The sequence below is a fragment of the Lottia gigantea genome (genome assembly GCF_000327385.1).
Source record: "Lottia gigantea unplaced genomic scaffold LOTGIsca_43, whole genome shotgun sequence".
In the NCBI taxonomy this organism is placed as follows: Eukaryota; Metazoa; Mollusca; class Gastropoda; family Lottiidae; genus Lottia; species Lottia gigantea.
Genome location: NW_008709504.1, coordinates 983,990 through 1,005,145, shown reverse-complemented (window position 1 = coordinate 1,005,145; position 21,156 = coordinate 983,990). Strand labels below are relative to the sequence as shown.

General features: G+C 33.6%; 4 protein-coding genes across 4 annotated transcripts; 2 read left to right on the top strand and 2 right to left on the bottom strand.

Moving 5' to 3' along the window:
* The first annotated feature begins 321 nt into the window (after positions 1 to 321).
* LOTGIDRAFT_233771 (hypothetical protein) lies at positions 322 to 4,076 on the top strand. The gene is made up of 8 exons (XM_009060563.1): positions 322 to 663; positions 1,132 to 1,481; positions 1,611 to 2,102; positions 2,229 to 2,393; positions 2,542 to 2,790; positions 3,027 to 3,269; positions 3,631 to 3,672; positions 3,779 to 4,076. The coding sequence occupies exons 1-8, from the start codon at positions 564 to 566 to the stop codon at positions 3,893 to 3,895; spliced, it is 1,758 nt and encodes a 585-aa protein (XP_009058811.1). The 5' UTR covers positions 322 to 563; the 3' UTR covers positions 3,896 to 4,076.
* A 171-nt stretch (positions 4,077 to 4,247) lies between these two features.
* Positions 4,248 to 8,292, bottom strand: LOTGIDRAFT_217923 (hypothetical protein). The gene is made up of 5 exons (XM_009060562.1): positions 8,107 to 8,292; positions 7,836 to 7,857; positions 5,795 to 6,053; positions 5,378 to 5,595; positions 4,248 to 4,918 (listed from the first exon to the last, which is right to left on the bottom strand). The coding sequence occupies exons 1-5, from the start codon at positions 8,127 to 8,129 to the stop codon at positions 4,736 to 4,738; spliced, it is 705 nt and encodes a 234-aa protein (XP_009058810.1). The 5' UTR covers positions 8,130 to 8,292; the 3' UTR covers positions 4,248 to 4,735.
* Positions 8,293 to 10,844: 2,552 nt separating this feature from the next.
* On the top strand, positions 10,845 to 12,072 carry LOTGIDRAFT_164069 (hypothetical protein; the record flags this gene model as incomplete). Its single annotated transcript, XM_009060561.1, has 3 exons — positions 10,845 to 10,950; positions 11,104 to 11,258; positions 11,653 to 12,072. The coding sequence occupies 3 exons, from the start codon at positions 10,845 to 10,847 to the stop codon at positions 12,070 to 12,072; spliced, it is 681 nt and encodes a 226-aa protein (XP_009058809.1).
* Positions 12,073 to 19,738: 7,666 nt separating this feature from the next.
* LOTGIDRAFT_164067 (hypothetical protein) lies at positions 19,739 to 20,722 on the bottom strand (the record flags this gene model as incomplete). The annotated part of the gene is made up of 4 exons (XM_009060560.1): positions 19,739 to 19,839; positions 20,101 to 20,184; positions 20,393 to 20,479; positions 20,581 to 20,722. The coding sequence occupies 4 exons, from the start codon at positions 20,720 to 20,722 to the stop codon at positions 19,739 to 19,741; spliced, it is 414 nt and encodes a 137-aa protein (XP_009058808.1).
* Between the last annotated feature and the right edge of the window lie 434 nt (positions 20,723 to 21,156).

Genomic DNA, 21,156 nt, shown 5'->3' with positions numbered 1-21,156 from the left:
AAACATGTTCAACAAACTACACGAACCGCCATGACCGGAAGTTGCATGTTTTCAAGGTCAGATAACTCTTGTTTGACCTTCACATTTAAAATGACAGTATTCAGGTTTTTTGTTGATCACGTTTCATAGATTCAAAGTTTAAAGATTAATTTGACTTCTTTCGATTTTGGTAATTTTTAAGAGAGGTTTAAAATAGAATAATTTGTTTGTTTTTTAATATAAAGTAACCGCAATGTTTTTTCTGAAGATTAATTTTTGATAATGTGGCTTTAAGTTCCTCAATAATATTTCTCGATCAACCAGACCAGACAATTTCTATTCCGCGCTGAAAACTTGGAAAAGTTTGATGAAATTTCTCATTGAAAATTATTTTGTTTCATATTTTACTCTTCAGTTTTTAATCTTCTATCCATCAAAAACAATTCAATTGAATTCCGTTTGTTATTTTAATATCAAAACTATTTTTCCCGGGGAACTGGAAAAGGATTGGTTGGCATCAAAATAGCAGACGAAATTTTGGCATTCAGCAGTGATTCAGAACTCACGTGCCAGGGAAAGACGAAATGGCTTCCAAGGACATTACCAAAGTTGTTTTAGCTGGCACTGCGGTGGTTGGTTTGGTTGTGATTTATTATTTATATACTAAAAGATCAAAATTACAAGGTATGGGTAGAGATTGATTTTTTAGCCCCAGACCCAGGCTAGACCTAACAATTTTCAACAGAAGACTGAAGTTGCTTTTCCAGGCTCGCCTCTATTCCAGTTGTCTTGAGTTTATCTTGAGGTTTCCAAACCCCAGGGCAAAGCTATCAAGGAAGTAGAGTAGGGGAGGGAAGAGGATTGTTCTTTATAAAATTGTTATCAATGAGTCTATAGTGTATAGAATAACCTACAGAGTAAAATATGAACTGTAAGTTCTAAAACCACAGATAGATATAACAATAAGGAAACATTTAAATAAAATGACAATGTCAAAGAGCAAAGTCATATTATTGATACCAATTACATATATTAAATAGAGAACAAGGAAATTTCAACAAGATCCCCGTGTATTATAAAATTCCTGCTATGATTGTCAACTGACAATGATTAGAGTAGAAATATGAAAACTAATCTATAATGATATTCCAGATGGTGATAAAAAACAAGGCACTAAAACTAAAGAAAAATCGCCAGTAAAGATACCCCAGACTCAAACTGCTGATAAACAGGATGTTCCGGAGAAAAAACCAGAACTGGGTCAGACTAAACCAAAACCAGAATCAAAAATTCCACAGAAGATTCAGAGTAAGGCACAAGGTGTCGTGAAGCCATCGTTGTCTGAAGGAAGCCCTGCAGTATCCAAACCAGAATTAACTCACCATCAGGATGATATCAAGGCTGGAGGTGAAACTGTTACTATAAATAAGAAAGATCAGGAAATACAGAATACAGAACCAGTTAAAAAAACAGAATTATCAGCTGAACAACCAAAGGAAGAGGTAATAATATTGGTTTATTAGAACAATATTGTCACTTTTATTCTAGGTATAAAAAATATAATACTATGTCAAACATTTACCACATACCAAAATAATTGATATTGAATTTTGTTAATTTATAATCTGTAGATAGTAAGTCCTGTAGTAGAGAAGAAAAAAGAATCAACTGCAACTCCTGTAGCTGCTGTACAACCAGTCCCACCGCAACCTTCAACAGTAGAACAACAACAACTCATCCAGGAATCCGACAGACAAGTATATAATGCACACAATTCACAGGAAGTTTCTATCAAGAGTGAAGCCAGCATCATACTGAATTCTCCTCCTGTTTCTCAACAAACTGTCACTACTATAAATAAAACTTCTTCCACAGAAAACAGTACAGAATCTCCAGTAAAAACTGATGAGAATGGAATCGAAGCCCCACCACAAGCTGCCTCTAAACCTGGACTGGATGTAGAGAGAATTACCCAGGCTATACAACTAGCTAATAGCAACCCTGGCAGTATTGATAAAGAAACTCTTGATACGTTAGTTATGTTACTGAGACAGAAAGACATCCCCTTACTTCAAGCCTCGTTAGACTGTATCGTACGCTGTGGGGCTTACTCTCAAAATCAGGTCAGTTCCAATATTTATTTAGACAATCACCAACTGTATTCTAGCCGATAGAATTAGAGAGAAGATAAAATAACTGTAAAATAAGGCTTGTGGTTTGGTTTAAATCAGATTGTTTTATATTTTCAGAGTTTATTACGAGAGAGTGGATGTATTCAAGAATTGACGATATTATTGCAGATCCATGCCGTGGCAGCCAGAACTGGTTCAGAGACATCTCAGAAACTCCTGGGGTCTCTAAATAATGCTATCATTAACCTGTGTATGGATATACAGAACCAGGCCAGATTAGAGGTAATCTATCTATATATGTAGCTATAAATGATTGCTGAATCTTCCATCATACTTTACAGTGTTGACTAAACTAAGCTGAAGTGAATTCAGAGTTAAGATGCGATTTCTTGTGAAATATATGGTAACTTCAATATTCTGTATTATCTAGGTGTGTATACCAGTTCTGATAGATTTAATAACGTATGAGAGAAGTCCAGAAGATGTTCAGTTGATGTCGTTAAAATCTCTAACTAATCTCTCCACTACGCCGTCTTATCATGATCAATATATGGTAGCCATTCCTCGTCTCTACAGCATGATGGATGGTATAAACTCCAGTATTCGCCTACAAGCTGTTAAAGTTCTAGTGAATTTATCCTGCAACCCTGAAATCATCCCAGCTTTACTAGAATCCAAGGTAAATATAACATGACATTGTTTCTTCTAGGGGTATATTGTTATAAATTAAATAGTCCTATTGTTACCAACTATGTTCTATCAGTATACATTGTCAAATTTATCTTTTTTTTATTTACAGTGGAGTGTGGTGATCCATTCATGTCACCAGTTTTAGCATGTTTCTATTTGTTTTCTAGGCATTGAAATGATAGTTGTAATGTATTGGTATATTTTGGTATTCTTTCTAATCTACAGACACCCAGATTGTTGTTGAAATGTTTGGAACCACAAACAGATTCTATTCTCTTACTACGAGTTGTCACTTTAATGGTTAATCTAGTCTCCTGTATCAAGGAAGGAAAGATAACTGAAGAACAACTTCCAGCGCTTGATAATCCTGCCAATGCTGGTACTATCTATATGACGTTATTTGGTGAGAATGAGTCAGCAGAGTTGAAGATGAGAATACAGAATTTAACTCGACATTCAACTGATAATGTCAGTAAACAGGCTATTAGATTGGTTGAATATATCAAATAGATTACTATTAGTCAAAGGTCAAACTGAATGTTGATATGTCTTAACTCGAGTACTGTCTTCAATCTAAATATGTTAGATCTATGACATACTTGCACAGTATTTTACTTTCTTAAAGGTTAGAAAAACTTTTTGTTCTATCTTGGTCATATTATCTTTGTCAAATCAAATGTAAATCTGTCCATTATTGGTATACTAAGCTGTATGGAGAGAGGTTATCTAAAGCTGTATTTCATGTTACTATATATGTTATACAGTGTTTATTATATTAATATGTTAAGAGAATGAATATATAATATATCAGTGTGTGTTTATATTGTAGTGTGTGTGTGATTATATTGTAGTGTTTGTGTGTGAGAGAGAGGTGTGTTATTATATATCATGTAGAAAGTTGTATAACACAATTAAAATTAAACAACGATTTATAAGATGGAAAAATGCAAAAATATATAGTTAATGATCTTTTCTAGTCAAATAGTAGCCAGTGTGGCAGTTGTCATGATGGTTTGAAATTTAAAGATAGATTTTTTCTTCCATTGCAAGTTAGTAAACAATTTAGCCAAGTGATCTGTATGATGATTGGTTAAAACTCTAGGGGAAATACTTGAGATTATTGAAATTACTGATCATGAAACTTAAATTTCCGAGTTAGCAACACCTGTTTAATTGTTTTTATGTTTATTAAGTTATTGTATTAATGAGTTTGAAGATGAAATATTATTATAGTTTATTTTTAATAAATAGTGCCTATACTATACTATAAAACTGATGTTTGTGTATTTAAACTATCATTTAGACAGAGTTTTAAAAACTTGCTGATTTTATTGTGAATATAACAAGTAAAATATGTCTGAAGGACAAGTCATCTAAAGCCCAATGTTGGTTACTCTAACTATACATGACTGGTAAATCAAGAACCCTGATCAATAATGAAATACCAATGGTGAAATATTTTTATTGTTATGAGATAAACTATGAAGGAATGATAAAAACAGGCACACACGGTGATAAACATACAATATCATCTAAAACCATTGATTACCAATATTACAGAATATAAACTAAAATATTAACAACTTTATATATATGTGTGTTTTCTATAACTATTTGACTAGTTCAATATGTCATAGATATCTCCTGAATATAAAGACTGAACCTGTGTTTATCATAATAAAAAATGATAAACCTAATAAGTATTATACTATTATTCAAATTATTACCTAATAAGTAGATCAAATAATTAAAGCTTTAAATATCAAAATCTCTAGGAATAGAAATTATTCCTGAATCACTATTGGTTGAAAATACTTTGCTGCCATTTCTACTAATTAGATCATATGTACATAAATGTTGAAACAGAAACTATTTAAACAATTCCACTAAAGATATTCTTCTTTGAGCATATATAGATTAAAAAGGCACAGAATTTAATATCGTCCTATATAACCTTTAATAAATGGTAAACCAGTTCCTGTTTCTTTCTGATAGTCTACATAATGTTCTCCAAAAAAATTTAACAATGAGATTTCTTCCTCGTGGATCCTCTGTCTAAAAAATCTCCAGGAAACGATGGTATAACCTACTAGACATATCGGATTACACAGAATTATCTAAAAAATAAATATAAGTCTATTATTTTCTTTGATAAATACAGGCTTACAATCATACAAACTTCTGATAATTCTCAACAAACTGTATTCATTTACTGCTGGTTTGTTGGACATTAATTATAGTTTACATCCAAATATTCTGTTCTTGATAGGCTAAATGAAAATCTGTTTACCTTGCAGTGTGCTATGAGGGAAATGTTGCTGAAGAAGCATCCTTAGTATACTTGTTTTTAGGGGTCAGGGGTTATGTACATGCACAGCCTGTAGAAGGTTGGGAACTAGGCCTGTAGAAGGTTAGGAACCGGGGCTGTAGAAGATACGGCCTTCGTGTATTAAACACAGAGGACTTTTCTTTTTAGCCCCTCCAACATGCATCAATGACAAGATGGAAACCTGGTTGTTTAATACATGTATTAGACCTACCCTCCACATTGATAAAAAGCTAAATATAGAACTGACCTGTGTGCCAATACTCCAATAAAACCAACCAACATACGAAGGATGTCTAAAATATTGGTAAACACCATGCGTGACTAGCTGATGATCGTGTTGTTTGATATGTTGAACATAATGATTAAAATTACTTCTAGCTGTTATCATACTAGTTTTACGTAAAACCTCTCCTCCTATTACTAATATTAACCCTAGTATACTCAACCATTTAAACTGTTTTAACCCTGTAATAAGTAAAAATATATATATATTATGCATTCGAGAATCAATCTTTGTCATTAAAACTTGTTCATGTTTGAAACCATAATACAGGCACTACCAATATATATCCTGTTCTTGAAAATCAGCTGCTGACCTATTATATATCTATATATAAATTTATAAACAGTAATATCAAAGTTAGGTAGATGTTAATATACATACCAGGAAATACCAACCATTCCAGCGTGAATTCTGTCCAACTAGCCACGGCAGCTATTTTATATTCACGACTGTGGTCTAGTAAATATGACTCTAAAGTTAAAGATCTTGAGTTCGTCACTGACGTAGTGTAATATTCTGACCAATGAAAGAAGCTTAAAGCTGTTAGATACCAGCCAAAATGTGTCCATGTTGTATTGGAGAAGCTGATTAATAGACCTATACCAAAAGCATTTCCTAATAATCCAGCTCGCACGCCAATCTGTAATATATTAATAATATTAAAATATTAGAAATCATATGATTAAATCATGGCAGAGGGGAGTGAAGAACTTAATCTAATGCTAGCTGTCAGTCATTATGTCACATGACTGAGGAATACTTGTTCAATAATTTTCCCTTTCTGATTGGATGAAAGGCTGGGTTTGTTTCTAATAAGAATTGCAGCAAGTATCTAAACCAAGTCGAACCCTTAAACAATTCTTATGAACTACACCAGTTTTTCATCCGATCAGCATTGGCTAATTTTTCTAGTAAGTGGGATTTATTTCATGAAGAGTTTCTCAATCACGCATCCGCACTAGTAAAAGGATTTCCCGCACTGTTCAGTGTTCACAAAGGAAAGGAATGGAGTTTTACGTCCTACTTTTCTGCACCATGTGGGCTAATGAAGACGGGTCAGTGTTCACAGCAGAACTTCTTGCCATTAGGGACGCAGTAGTATGGCTGTCCGTCAATCACACGGAGCATGCCACGATTCTACCCAACTCGCTAAGCAGCCTCCAATCTATTTTTCTCACCACTTCTAATTGCAGGTCAGAAGTTATTTCAGAAATAAGAATGATCCACAACTACCAAACCAACAACGACCAGAAGATTGAATTAGTATGGGTTCCATCACACGTCTCCATTCCTGGCAATGATCAAGCAGACCATTGTGCCAAGGAAAGTCTGAGTCTGGAGGATATCAAGCCTGTAGAATACTCCTATTCGGAATTCTGCAGTATCGTATCTTCTAGGATCAACCAGAAATGGGCCGACATGTTACGGAACCTCGACACCGCAAGATACCAGATTGATCCGAAGATACCAAACCAAACCATCCATCTGTAGCCATCTGCAAAGTGGCAACCAGACTCCGGACCAACAACGTACTACGAGACCATCAGTTCAATGCCATCAAATGTCGCTACGGCCACGTTGCCACAAGGTCGCATGTCCTTATTCAATGCATTGAACTGAAACCCGCTTGTAAGGCACTGCTAGAGTACCTGGAAACCAACGGCATACCACTCACCATACAGAATGTTTTGGCTCCACCCACGGACCACTAGTATACGATAATGGAACTAGTCTTCCATTTTATAACCAAATCTGTCTTGAACAGATAGGCTAAGTTTTTATACTCAAAGTTTCTTAACACTTTTTAATTATATCCAATTAATTTAACAAGTTTCATTGCATCAGAGAACATCCTTCCCCCTTTTGTTGAAAGCTTCCCCCTCCCCCTCCCTCTTCCCACTTCCTTTTTTTTTTTATTCAGGTCTTCTAGTTTTCCAACAGATAACAGATAATCTAACCAAACCATTCGACTACCAATCAACAAAAAATACCATGATCAGAACGAGTTTGGAAGAATGAAGGAGACCGAGTAACTCATGCCACACCATCCAGTTCCGAGTTTCACCGCCATGTCATTCGACCCGACCAGGTCTAACGAAGAATCAACAACCAAACCAACAACACAGAATCATCCAATTTGATCCAATCCAAGCGAACGTTAACTTGTCATCTACCTACCTACCTCTCAATCACGTGACAGCTGGAGTCTCAGATTCAGGTGAAAAAACTCAGTCAATTTTTAAAGACAAAAACAGACTTATCTAGTTTCGACCAGATTTAGATAAACAAAACTCACTGGTTTAAACCAGATTTTAACATTTAAACTAGTTAGAACCAGATTTATCTGACCAGATTTAAACCAGTTTAAACCGCCTCGGTCACTCGACCACCGTCCAAACCAAAAACAATTCAGACAACTTACCTTGTATAAGTTTGGCGCGTCTCTATAAAGAAAATAAATAACTATGTGAGAAATAACAACGTAAACTAAGGATAGAACTGGTGGGAAGTTTTCCCACAAATAGTGTGTTGATTTGCTGATATGACCGAAAAGAAAGAGACACGCTACAGCAGCCGAAAAGAGAAAACAGGAGAGACTTGTTCGACTCTGCCTGGACAGCGCCATTGTTGTAGTAACGCAGACAGAGACATCAGTAGAATTTCATTGGTTAAAAATAGACACGTAAACAAACCTAGTTTTGATTATTCTAGTCATTTTCTTGTCATTGTTGGACAATCAAGACTATAATAAACTGAAAGTAGAATTCAGACGACAGTTAAATTCTCTAGTGAGAGACAGAGCCGTATACGGCTCTGGTGAGAGATGTGATTTATATAGCAATAGTCATTTCAAAAGAGTCGAGAAACTCCGGCCAATTTTTGTGGCCGATGGATACACTAATTTTTTGGATTGATTGTAATTGTTGTAATTAAATCAAAAAACGAAAATTTGTAATTCATTTCTTATTCAAATAAAGCCTCTAAAATGTCGTGTAATGAATAGAATCATTACATAGTTATCAAAATTTCTTTGGCCAGTGACGGATAGCCAATATGGATAATATAAAATGGCAAATTTTTTCCTATGGTCTGCTATGGAATTATGACATTTTTGGTGCAAGTGAGGTCCTGAGATGCCAATCTAACATATTTAGGTGTACAATGGGGAGAAATGCTCTTTATTCCTATAATTTCTCAAATATGGCCAGTGAAGAATATCCAATATAGCGGACTGGCCAGTCAAAGACGAAGCCCCTACATGGCCAATTTTTGCACAGACCACAGTAATGGGGATGGGGCAGACTTTTGGATGGAATTGGCACGAACTCAATCAAATGGTGCCTTCCGACATGTGAATATAGCTAAAATTCCAATATAATGGTATTTTCATGCCTAACTGTGTTACTGGCCAGTCAATGACGAAGCCTATACATGGCCAATTTTTGATAAATGGCCAATTTTTTCCGATGTTCTACTTCGGAATTATGCATATAATTTTTGGTGCCAGTTAGGTCCTGAGATGCCAATCTAACATACTTAGGTGTACAATGGGGAGAAATGCTCTTTATTCCTATAATTTCGCAAATATGGCCAGTGACGAATATCCAATATGGCGGACTGGCCAGTCAAAGAAGAAGCCCCTACATATCCAATTTTTGCACGGTCCACAGTAATGGGGTAGGGGCAGATTTTTTGGATGGAATTGGCACAAACTCAATCACATATTGCCTTCAGACATGTGAATATCTTCAAAATTCCAACATAATGGTATTTTCATGCATAACTCTGTCACTGGCCAGTCAATGACGAAGCCCCTACATGGCCAATTTTTGAAATATGGCAAATTTTTTCCTATGATCTGCTATGGAATTATGAATGGAATTTTTGGTGCCAGGGAGGTCCCGAGATGCCAATCTAACATATTTAGGTGTACAATGGCCATATTTGAGAAATTATAGGAATAAAGAGCATTTCTCTCCATTTTTTGATTGATTTAACACATTTTATTGATCATACAAATGGATGGGATGCAAGTTGGGAAAAATCCTCTCCAGATAATAATTTCATGTTATGGAAGATTACATTACAATAATTTCAATTTAGTGACACATAACATATTTAACAGGAATCGAGAAAGGTAACATATATACAATGTAACTGCCTTTAAGAACGATACATCAACCAGGAACAACGCATCAGTCAATTATCGAAGTAAAAGAAGACATTGGCCTTATACAAACCTATGTGATTGTTTTATGTATTGCATTGCATGATTAAGAATTTTGGAGTTCAATTCATAATTACCACGAGGATCACCCCATAATAAAATATTTAAACTAAAAATTCTAGGATCAATGAGATCATCGAATAATTTTTGCCGTTGTTCAGAATACAAAGGACAATGAAAAAAGAAATGATTAGCATCTTCTATTGATAGACCGCAAGAACATGTTGCATCATCAACTATGATAAAATTGACTAGATCAGATTTTAGCGCACTACATCCATGACGAATCTTGGTTATAAGAATATTTTCACGTCTTGGTCCATTGTAGAAAAAGCTCGGGGCATTATCAACTGGTCTCTTTTTCAAGTTATATTTAAGTGAGTTCAAATTATCAGTCGATTTTATGTTTTCATCAAGATTATTCCAGTCACGAATAGTAATTGAAAAGAACGAATTGAGAGCTATATTAATTCTCGAAGAGGGTGTTTGAATGTCGTTTATATAATGTTTATCAGTAGAATTAATTTCATTTAAAATATCTGATAAATAATCTGGTGCCGAGCCATTTACGATTTAAAAAAATGATATAAGACGCCTATTTTTCCGTCGAAGACTTAGTAAGGGTAATCCCGTTTCAAAATATAAGGATTATCTACTTGCATACTTAGGTAATACCGTAATAATTCGTGTGGCTTCAAGTTGAAGTTTCTCAAGTTTTTCACTATCACTTTGACTACATCCATCCCAGACCTCACAACAATACTCAAGTATTGACCTAATATAAGTTTTATATATATTTAGAAGCGTTTTTCGTGTCAATTGATACTTTAAACTTCTTAAAATATTTAATAATTTTGATGCTGATTTACAAAGATTTTCAATATGAAGCGACCATTTGGCATCGGAAGAAAAGGAAACTCCTAAGTGTTTATGATAGTTTACTATTTCTAGCTTTTTACCACCAAAATATATATTTGGATTTTCAAAGTGGACTTTATTAGTAAACAAGACAACTTTGGTCTTATCAGGATTATAGTATAGATTATATTGTATAGTATAGTTGGATGGTAAGGACGTGTGTTAAAATCCTCCGAGAATCAGTGATCCGTGAAAGCTTAGACGCTATATTTTTTTAAGTTTATGGATATACAAGTACACTTTTTGTGAATAAATTAGAAATAATTGACTTTTTTATCCTGTGGAATGCAAGGTAACCAGGATATTACTTTAAAACGGAGAAGAACGAGTGAAGGTGAAACGCCTAAACCAGATTCAAAGAACCACAAAGTGGCTGATAATTTAGAAGAAGGTAAATGTTCGCAAAGTAGTATGGAACTTTTATCAAAGCAAATGCAGATTCTTATCGGAAGTATGTCAGAAATGAAGGTAAACCAAGAAAAGATTTGTGAAAAGATTGAAAATAAAATTGACAATCTGAAAGATGAATTATTATGTATTATAGACTCAAAAGTGACATTATATGACGAATTGTCAATAGGTATCTCAGCAGAGAGAGTCCGAATTAGTGAAGTAGTTAACAATGTGAGGCGATTAGAAGACAGAATATCAGTAGTGGAGAAAAGTGTTCATGAACAATTAGAGAGACGATGTACTAGAGTCAGTTAAAATAACAGATGTGAAACGGTTTAACTCGAAATCGAAACCAGGTATAGTGAAAATCACACTTGAAAGTATAGAGCATAGAAACAATGTATTATCGCATAAACGTAGATTGTCAAAAACAGGTCACTATAATGTATTCATTTCAAGGTCAAAAAGTTTCACAGAGCGCTTAATTGAAAAGAATTCAAGAGAGATTGTTAAACACCTACCAAATAACAAACAATTGAGAGTGAACTCAAATGGATCTATCTTCACAAAATCGAACAAAATTAACTTTATAGCTATATACAGATACGTCCTATGAAAAGAATTTAAAAGTTTTAACACTTTAATTATTTTAATTATTTGTGGATTAAAATCAAAATTATTGCCAAATGACTTTGAACAGTACATAGCCGATTATGATTTAGTGTGTCTAAGTGAAACTAAAACTAACTCATTGGATTTAATTGAAATTGATGGTTTCAGAGCAATACTGAAATCTAGAAAGAGTTGTAAGAGGCGTGCAGGTGGTGTTGCTTTACTTGTTAAGGAGGATGTTTTTGACTATTTGAAATTATATAAAACTGATGATGACTTCTCGCTGTGGTTCTCACTGGAAAATAGTCCTTTTGGACAAGAATTACTATTCTGTATTGCCTATATTCCTCCGTGTAATTCTAGCTATAGTTCGTCTCAAATGTTTGATTCATTGGAGGAGAATTATATTTGTACTAGTCAAACTAAATTCTGTCTAATGGGAGACTTTAATGCTAGATCTGGTGAAATAAATGACTTTCTTATAAACGAAGATTTTGATGACAGATAATTAGACGAATATATGAAAGAGAAGATTGAATCAAATTCAAGGCTTGAATCCTATGGCTTGTCCCTGTTCAGGCGAAATGAAGATAAAACAGTGAATACTTATGGAGAACGTCTTATAGAACTGTGCATAAACTTAGGAATCTTTATAGTGAATGGAAGATGTGGTGTGGGAAATAACATTGGATCTACTACATGTGCCGGCTGCTCAGTCGTTGATTATGTGATTTGTTCTTCAGACGTATTTAAGTGCGTATCGGACTTCTCAGTATGTGAATTTAACCCAGTACTCTCGGATAAACACAGTCCAATTTCAATGTCTCTAAAATCGTTTTCAAGCAGAGAGCAGCAGAACGTAACCAATGCTATAGAATTCAACAGAATAAGCTGGGATCAAGATAAGTCTCTGGATTTTTCTAATTCTATCGATAGAAATAAATTAGACACCATAATTGATGAACTTAATAACCACACTATGAAATGTACCAGTCAAACGGATATGGATGAAATGACATAATATTGGAGAGCTGTTTCGTTCAAGTGCAAAGTCAATTAACATTTCTAAAAAGGTGAAAATCGGAACGCCGAAGTCTCAAAAACGGCATTGTGAAAACAAGCCTTGGTTCAACGAAAAGTGTGAGTATAAAAGAAATGATTTTTTTGCTGCTCAAAATAGATACCAATCTGATCATTCTGACTGTAACAAAACCAAACTTAAAGAAGCCAGTGCATCATACAAGAGACAGTTGAAGTTAGAATATTCAATCTACAACAGAAAATTTAATGACAAACTTAAACACCTTAAACGATCAGACACGAAGGAGTATTGTTTGGAACAAAATGTATTCAAAGGAGTTTGATTGTGCTATTGGTGTAAGACAAGGAGAAAATTTATCCCCGCTATTGTTTTCGATATATTTAAAAGATTTAGAATCTTTTTTGTCCTATCGTTATTCAGGTATTACTCTTAAAGAATATGATTTCGAGCAAGTAGGTGTATTTCTGAAAATATTTGCATTACTTTATGCAGATGATACAATTGTTTTAGCTGAATCAGAATCTGAATTGCAGGCCGGGGTAGATGCCATGCTAGAATATTGTAAAACTTATGAGCTAAATATAAATACCTCAAAAACAAAAATAATGGTTTTCTCAAAAGGTAAAATCAGAAACAAACCTATTATCAAATATGGAGAAGAAGTTATTGAAGTTGTCGATAATTATGTATATTTAGGTATAGTGTTTAATTATAATGGTCTTTTCAACAAAGCAAAACTAGCATTATATAATAAAGCTTCAGAAGCCATGTTCTATCTTTTACAGAAAGGAAGAAAACTTAATTTAGATATAGACACGCAATTGCACTTGTTTGAATGTATGGTCATTCCAATCTTACTGTACGGCTGTGAAATCTGGGGTTGCCTCGAAGATGCCACAATTGAGAGACTACAATTACGTTTTTGTAAACTCTTACTCGGCACGAAACAGTCAACCCCAAATTGCATGGTTTACGGAGAATTGGGCATATTTCCTTTGTTAATTCATATTAAATGTAAAATGATATGTTTTTGGTATAATGTAGTAACAAGTCAAGTCATGAAACTGTCATCAGAATTATATAAAATTATGTTACATTCTAATATAAACTCATAGTGGATTACTTACATCAAGCAAATTCTAAATGATAGTGATTTATCATATGTCTGGAACAACCAAGCAAGTGGCATTGATAAAAAATGGTTAAAGTATTCACTAGAATCGAGACTTAAAGACCAGTATATCCAAGAATGGTCTCAAAAGATTAGTTATAGCAAAAAATGCCTTAATTATAGAATATTTAAGTGAAACTTTCAATTTGAAAAATTATTTAGTAACTTTATACCCTTCAATCAGACGTTCCTATTGTAGATTTCGTTGCAGAAGTTATCGCTTGCCAGTAGAATCTGGTATATTCATAAATATACCTAGAAATGAAAGAATCTACCCATTGTGCTCTGATTCAGAAATAGGAGATTAATTCCATTGTATCTTTAAATGTCCATTCTTTAACTTCGAGAAAAATAAGTATTTTAAAGCTTATTATAGAAAGTTTCCAGCTGCCCTAAAGATGCAGCATTTGTTTACATGCAAAGATTCAGAACTCCGGAAATTATGTAAATTTGTTGATATTATTGTTAAAAAATTTGATAATATGTAAGTTTACTATTAAGAAATTATGTACCATAATCTATGAAATGGATCGATGATATTGTAAATATTTTTGTACTTATTGTCCAAGTATTGTTAAAAAAAAATTTCTATGTCTCATAACGAGATGCTATGAAATAAAGTTATTATTATTATTAAACTTAACTAACCAGTCCCTGGCCCAATTTTGCTAAATCAGAATTGATAGAATGTTCAATATCTGGAATGCAGGATTTGTTGCAACCAATAGCAGTATCATCTGCAAATAATCTTGAGAGATTTTGAAGAGTATCTTGAACATCATTCAGGTAAATCAAAAATAAAAAGGGTCCCAAGACCGAGCCTTGAGGTACTCCAGATATTAAATATTTTTCAGAGGATGTCGAATTTTCTATAATAACACTTTGTCGACGACCATGAACATAACTATTTAACCAACTCAATATATTTGCACAAATGCCATATTTTTCTAACTTAAAGCTCAGACCTCGGAGATAAACTTTGTCGAAAGCTTTGGAAATGTCTCAGAAAGTGTGGCAAGAAAATTGTTTTTCATCAATCGCTTTCACCACATCGTGATTTACCTCAATTAGTTGAAATACAGGAGAATACGAAGGTCTAAAACCAGACTGGTATTTATAAAATAAATTGTTAGTATTAAAATAATCATATAGATCATTAAAAACAATTCTCTCAAAAATTTTACTTAATGAACTAAGCAAGGAAATTGGTCTGTAGTTAGTTACCTAAGACTTTTTACCTTTCTTAAACATTGGCATCACCAAAGCTTTTTTCCAAACGTCAGGAAATATTCCCTCCTTTAATGAAAGATTAAAAATGAGCGTCAACGGTATAGTGATAGTATCAATGGTGTTTTTTAAAAGTGTGTGGCTTATATTGTCAAATCCATTTTCTTTTTTTTCTTTTTTTAATCACGTCTTGAACTGTTTTCTCAGTCACTATTGTACACCTAATTGGCATCTCATGACCTCACTGGCACCAAAAATATCATTCATAATTCCTAAGTAGACCATCGGAAAAAATTGGCCATTTATCAAAAATTGACCATATATAGGCTTCGTCATTGACTGGCCAGTAACACAGACATGAAAATACCATTATATTGGAATTTTAGCGATATTCACAGGTCGGAAGGAACCATGTGATTGAGTTTGTGCCAATTCCATCCAAAAGTCTGCCCCACCCCCATTACTGTGGACTGTGCAAAAATTGGCCATGTAGGGGCTTCGTCTTTGACTGGCCAGTCCGCCATATTGGATATTCGTCACTGGCCATATTTGAGAAATTATAGGAATAAAGAGCATTTCTCCCCATCTTGTACACCTAAATATGTTAGATTGGTACCTCAGTATCTCACTGGCACCAAAAATGTCATTCATTATTCCATAGCAGATCATTTTTTTTTTTTTTTATTTTTTTTTTTTAGATTATTGAGGAGACAGGTCGTGTTCTAAGTAGCAGTAGAGTGAAGTCAAGTGTGACGAAATTTGGATTGTATTTATCATCAGAACATTTTGTCTTCAACCAAACGTTTTTTTACAATATTTGTAAATGATTTATTCAGTATGGGAACTGATCTGGGCACCTGGAGGATTATTATAGGACAATACTTTCATAAAATAGCATTAAATTTAATTTAAATCTCATAAAATATCACTCGGAAATCTGACACTGTCTGTGATGTTAATAGTAAATGTAATGCTACTGCTAAGTGGTGATGTGGAATCTAACCCGGGCCCAAATACTAGACAAGGACAATTGACAAATAGTGGCCAAATTGTGTATCCAGAACGGAATGAGTTGACAGATTAAGTGTCCTGTATCCAATCCCTGAAACAAGAAATTTGCGAGATAAGAGCAGAAGTTAGGGATCTTAATATAAAAGAAGAAGTTTCCAAACTAAAACAAGATGTTACTACATTAACTGAAGAAAATAGTGAAATTCGCGAAACCTTAGAATCTGTTCAAAACAGAGATAGACAAAAGAATTTAATATTTTACGGATTGAAAGAAACAACAACCGAGAGATCTTCAGATCGTGAGAAGTTAATACGAGAGGTGATAGGTGGTGAACTGGGATTAATAGGTAGTGATAATGATTCAATGTTGCAAATAGACAGAATTTATCGAATCGGAAAGAAAAACGGTAATCACACTAGACCTATTTTAGTTGTTTTCAATAGGCTTAAGGACAGAGATAATATATTACATGAAGCGAAGCGAAAGTTCATAGGGTCATCTGAGTTAAAAGTCTCAGAAGATTTCACAAAATCTGTTAGAAACAAACGTAAAGAACTTACACCACACCTGATCAATTCAATCAAAGAAAATAAGAAAGCCACTCTAAAATTTGATAGACTTATAATAGAAAGTAAATCTTATATCATTGACAAAACAACAAAGGAGTTAAAACTTTGTATAACAATGACAAATAGCAATCCAGAGAACATCAACCCCCTAATAACAATAAAAAATATTCCTAACATTAAAGACAAATCTGAACACAGTATCAAAATTATCTCATGGAACTGCCAAAGTTTGGGCAGACATTTTGAGAATCTGGGAACTGAACTGAACTATCTATATACGATATCGTGGGTATTAGTGAGACATGGTTGTATAAAGCCCCAACTGAGTTATTCTTAAGTGACCACGAACAATTTGTATCATGAGGCAAGAAATCCCAACATGGAGGAATTATTGTATTTATCAAACGAAGTCTTATAAAAGGTACATTGCGAGTCTTGAGTTTGACCGAGGATGCTGTGATACTTCTACTAGACAAGTCTTTTTTTGGTTTTCCAAAAGACCGTCATTGTAAATGACAGTCTCGACCATATATCTTCGGAAAACATCTAACCTACTGCCACATTTGATCTACCACGCACCAATGCTGATTTCAGAGTCAACAACTTCGGTCGACAACTAATAACTCTCTGCAAAAAAATCAGTATACACATAGTGAATGGACGATTCCCTGGCGATCTAAATGGGTGTTTTACTGGACACGCCAACAACGGATCAAGTATACCGTGGACTATTTTGTGGCATCGTCTGAACTATTCCCTTTCATTGTCGATTTTTGTGTATTGACTATAGACGACTCAGATCACTTCCCGATTCAGTGTGTTATCAAAATTGAAAACCCATTAAACGAGGAACCAACTGGAGAAATGGTTGAGTTAACTCAACGATTCAAAATAAAATGGAATGATGAACATAAAGATACTTTCCTCCGTTCATTGGAAAATGAATTATCAGATATATCTTTCCTTGGGGTCGACGTTAATCTGCTATGCAACAAGGTGATAAGTGCTGTTCAAAATTCAACTGCAAAAATTACCCTTTCAACCCGTAGAAAACTAGAAAAAGCAATACCTAAACCATCATGGTGGTCATTTGAGTGTGAAGACGCTAAAATTAAATAGCATAAACTTCTAAACCAATATAGGCGATGTAGGGGTAGCGAGGAACTTAAAAGTCATAAAGCTGCCAAAAACAAATTCTAGGGTATATGTGATGATGCTAAAAATAAATATTCTGACAATTTAAAATCCAATCTTTCCTCACAGTTAAATTCCATATATCGATAGGACTTGTCCTGTCTGTCGCCATGGCTATGTTGAAGACGAATATCATTTTATCATGATTTGTCCAAAATATAACGAATTAAGACATTTGTATATAAGCCAGTATATTAATTTCATATGTACACAAACTTTTATTTCCCTGATGTCTACAAAAAAACCCGAGGCCCTAATGAACTTATCAAAATACATATACTTTGCCTAAACGCTTCGACTACAAATACTCTCCCCTTGATTGATTAACAATATATTTGAATTATATTATTTATAATTGTAACTATTTAAATTGTATATATTAGTATTTTATTGTATTGAATTGTATATATTATCATTAAATGAATTGAATTGTATAAAATTAAAATGAATGTAAATTGTTCTATGGGCATGAGCACTGTACAATTATAATATTTGAATGTTTATAAACTTACCTTGACAGTGTGCCTTAAAAACATGTAAATAAAGATTATTATTATTATCATAGGAAAAATTGGCCATATTTCAAAAATTGACTGGCCAGTAATAGAGTTAGGCATGAAAATACCATTATGTTGGAATTTTAGCGATATTCACGGGTCTGAAGGCACTATGTGATTAAGTTTGTGTCAATTCCATCCAAAAATCTGCCCAATCCCTATTACTGTGGACTGTGCAAAAATTGGCCATGTAGGGGCTTCGTCTTTGACTGGCCAGTCAATGGATATCCATTTCTGGCCATATTTTAGAAATAATAGGAATAAACACCATTTTTCCGCATTGTACACCTAAATATGTTAGATTGGCATCTCAAGACCTCACTGGCACCAAAAATGTTATTCATAATTCCTAAGTAGACCATCGGAAAAAATTGGCCATTTATAAAAAATTGGCCATGTATAGGCTTCGTCATTGACTGGCCAGTAACACAGTTAGGCATGAAAATACCATTATGTCGGAATTTTGGAGATATTCACAGGTCGGAAGGCACTATGTGATTGAGTTTGTGCCAATTCCATCCAAAAATCTGCCCCACCCCCATTACTATGGACCGTGCAAATATTGGCCATGTAGGGGCTTCGTCTTTGACTGGCCAGTCCGCCATATTGGATATCCATCACTGGCCATATTTGAGAAATTATAGGAATAAAGAGCATTTCTCCCCATTGTACACCTAAATATGTTAGATTGGCATCTCAGATCTTCACTGGCACCAAAAATTTCATTCATATTTCTATCGGAAAAAATTGGCCATATTTTAAAATATTTTAAACAGTTAACCAAGAAAAATTCCATTATATTGAATTTTTTGTTGATATTAACGTTCCTGATTGCACAATCTTTATCTCAAGATGTGACATTCTATTGAAAAAATGTACTATGAGCCTATGAGAGATATAGAGAATATCGTTTTTTGTCATAATATTGTAATTTATAATTCAATTCTTTCCTTTGTACACAGCCACTATCCGGCCATAAAAATTGTCAAATCCATGCCAAATTAAGGCTATATTATTTTATTACATCTAGGCGTGTGTTCCTGAAGGCACGAAGCTGAGTGGGAAACAGCACAATAAATAGAGATAACATAATATCATTTATACAATTAGCAACACATCATTTATTTCCATTAATTTCATATTATAAACTCTGCAAAGCTACACGTCACTTCCGGAAATTATTTCTACAGTTAGCACACTAACCCTTGATACACGATCCAATCTGTCCCCTTTATACATTCTCCCCGCGAGACGCTGCATTTTGCTAAAAGCAGCTTTATGACAGATTAACAAGCGTGTTATTTCAGCACTTAATTCCACTCTTTGTCTCGTTGGACGCATTAATTAACTAGCTAGAGACTGTAAGTTAGTGTTTGATTCTAGGGTTCTGTGGGGGTATGGGCTAGGTACACAAACTGGATTGTATACCCACATTGAGGTAATAATTACACAAAGCTGTTAGCAGGAACGAATTACCCCAATTGGAAACAATTTTATTCTTTGCTGAAAAGAAAATCATTATAATCAGAGGTTTTATTTTATAACCAAACCAAAATAGAATCAATAATATACTCAAAAAAGCCTGTATGAAATCTAAAACAATATATTAATCTCTTGCGCACACCTTTTCCGTGTCATCTTGATAAAATTCATCAAACTTGAAGGTTGGATCCTGATTTTGATTTGAAAAGTTCCGATTGTAAACAATTCATTTTCTTCTTATAAATTTCTAGGCAATGATATTAAAACTATTAAAACACAAACCTTTTATTTCTTCAATAAATTTTCTGATGATTGGAAAGAAAAACGTGAAGGGAGTTGTCGATCTTTTATTATATTGACTATATTCTGAAAGTAAAAAGAAAATACTAATTTAAAGCGACAGTTTCTTATGACTAAAACTAATGACGAATGGATATAAAGAAATGTGTTTATATTTTTGGGTTTTTTTTAGTTTTTTTTTTCTTTTGTTTGAATAAAAATTATCAAGCAAAAAGATATTTTGTACATCCGGGGACGATTCAAAATATAAACATTACTTCTTTAAAAAACTTACTATTAATATAGTAAACTTTATCTTGGTAACTGTGGGTAACTGTATCTGTTTTATCATTATCAGCTGAATTTCTATAATAATTTATATCTGAAATAGATAAAAAAATTAATTTTCAAAAATCAATGAGGCTGAAATTATTCTGTTACATTTTTAACCTACATTAAAATTTAAAATAAGACAATACTTACAATGGTTATTATAAAATCTGTCGTGAAAATATTTTCTGTAAAACTTCGTATCAGAGATCTGTTCTGTTGTATTAACAGCTGTAGTGTTCAGAATGAATCCTGTCATTAGAAACACAGCCGTTACAAATTCCATTCGAAACATGTTGATAGCTTTCAGATTAAACCACGAAATTCAAGTTTGATTCTAACTGACGACTACAAATTCTGTTTAATGATTTTCTTCCGAAGTCTCAAGTTTTGCAAAGTTTAAGATTTTCGATCTACAATATCCAATCAATGAAAATCAACTGAAATAATATTTTCTGGAGTCTGTGGTTTTATCCTAACACAATTCTTAAAGAAATTCTGACGTCATATACATTTTTTTTAATTTTGGATGAATCCGTTTCCTCTGTATTATATGAAATATATATATTTGTCTGTTATCATTACAATCTGTTATCCGTCATCCCACCAGCATTTTACCATCGTTTAGAATTTATCATTAAAGAAGCTATCCCATGTGGAAAGTGGAAAGTTTCTATCTGCTTTAACAGCAAGATTATTGTCATAATCCGCTCAAGTTCTTCCAGGCTG

Coding starts and splice junctions, on each gene's coding strand:
- LOTGIDRAFT_233771 (XM_009060563.1), top strand. CDS start 564: ATGGCTTCCAAGGACATTACCAAAGTTGTTTTAGCTGGCACTGCGGTG. Junction 664..1,131: donor TAAAAGATCAAAATTACAAG/GTATGGGTAGAG, acceptor ATGATATTCCAG/ATGGTGATAAAAAACAAGGC. Junction 2,103..2,228: donor GGGCTTACTCTCAAAATCAG/GTCAGTTCCAAT, acceptor TTATATTTTCAG/AGTTTATTACGAGAGAGTGG.
- LOTGIDRAFT_217923 (XM_009060562.1), bottom strand. CDS start 8,129: ATGACTAGAATAATCAAAACTAG. Junction 7,858..8,106: donor ACTAGAATAATCAAAACTAG/GTTTGTTTACGT, acceptor TTTTCTTTATAG/AGACGCGCCAAACTTATACA. Junction 6,054..7,835: donor ACGCGCCAAACTTATACAAG/GTAAGTTGTCTG, acceptor AATATATTACAG/ATTGGCGTGCGAGCTGGATT.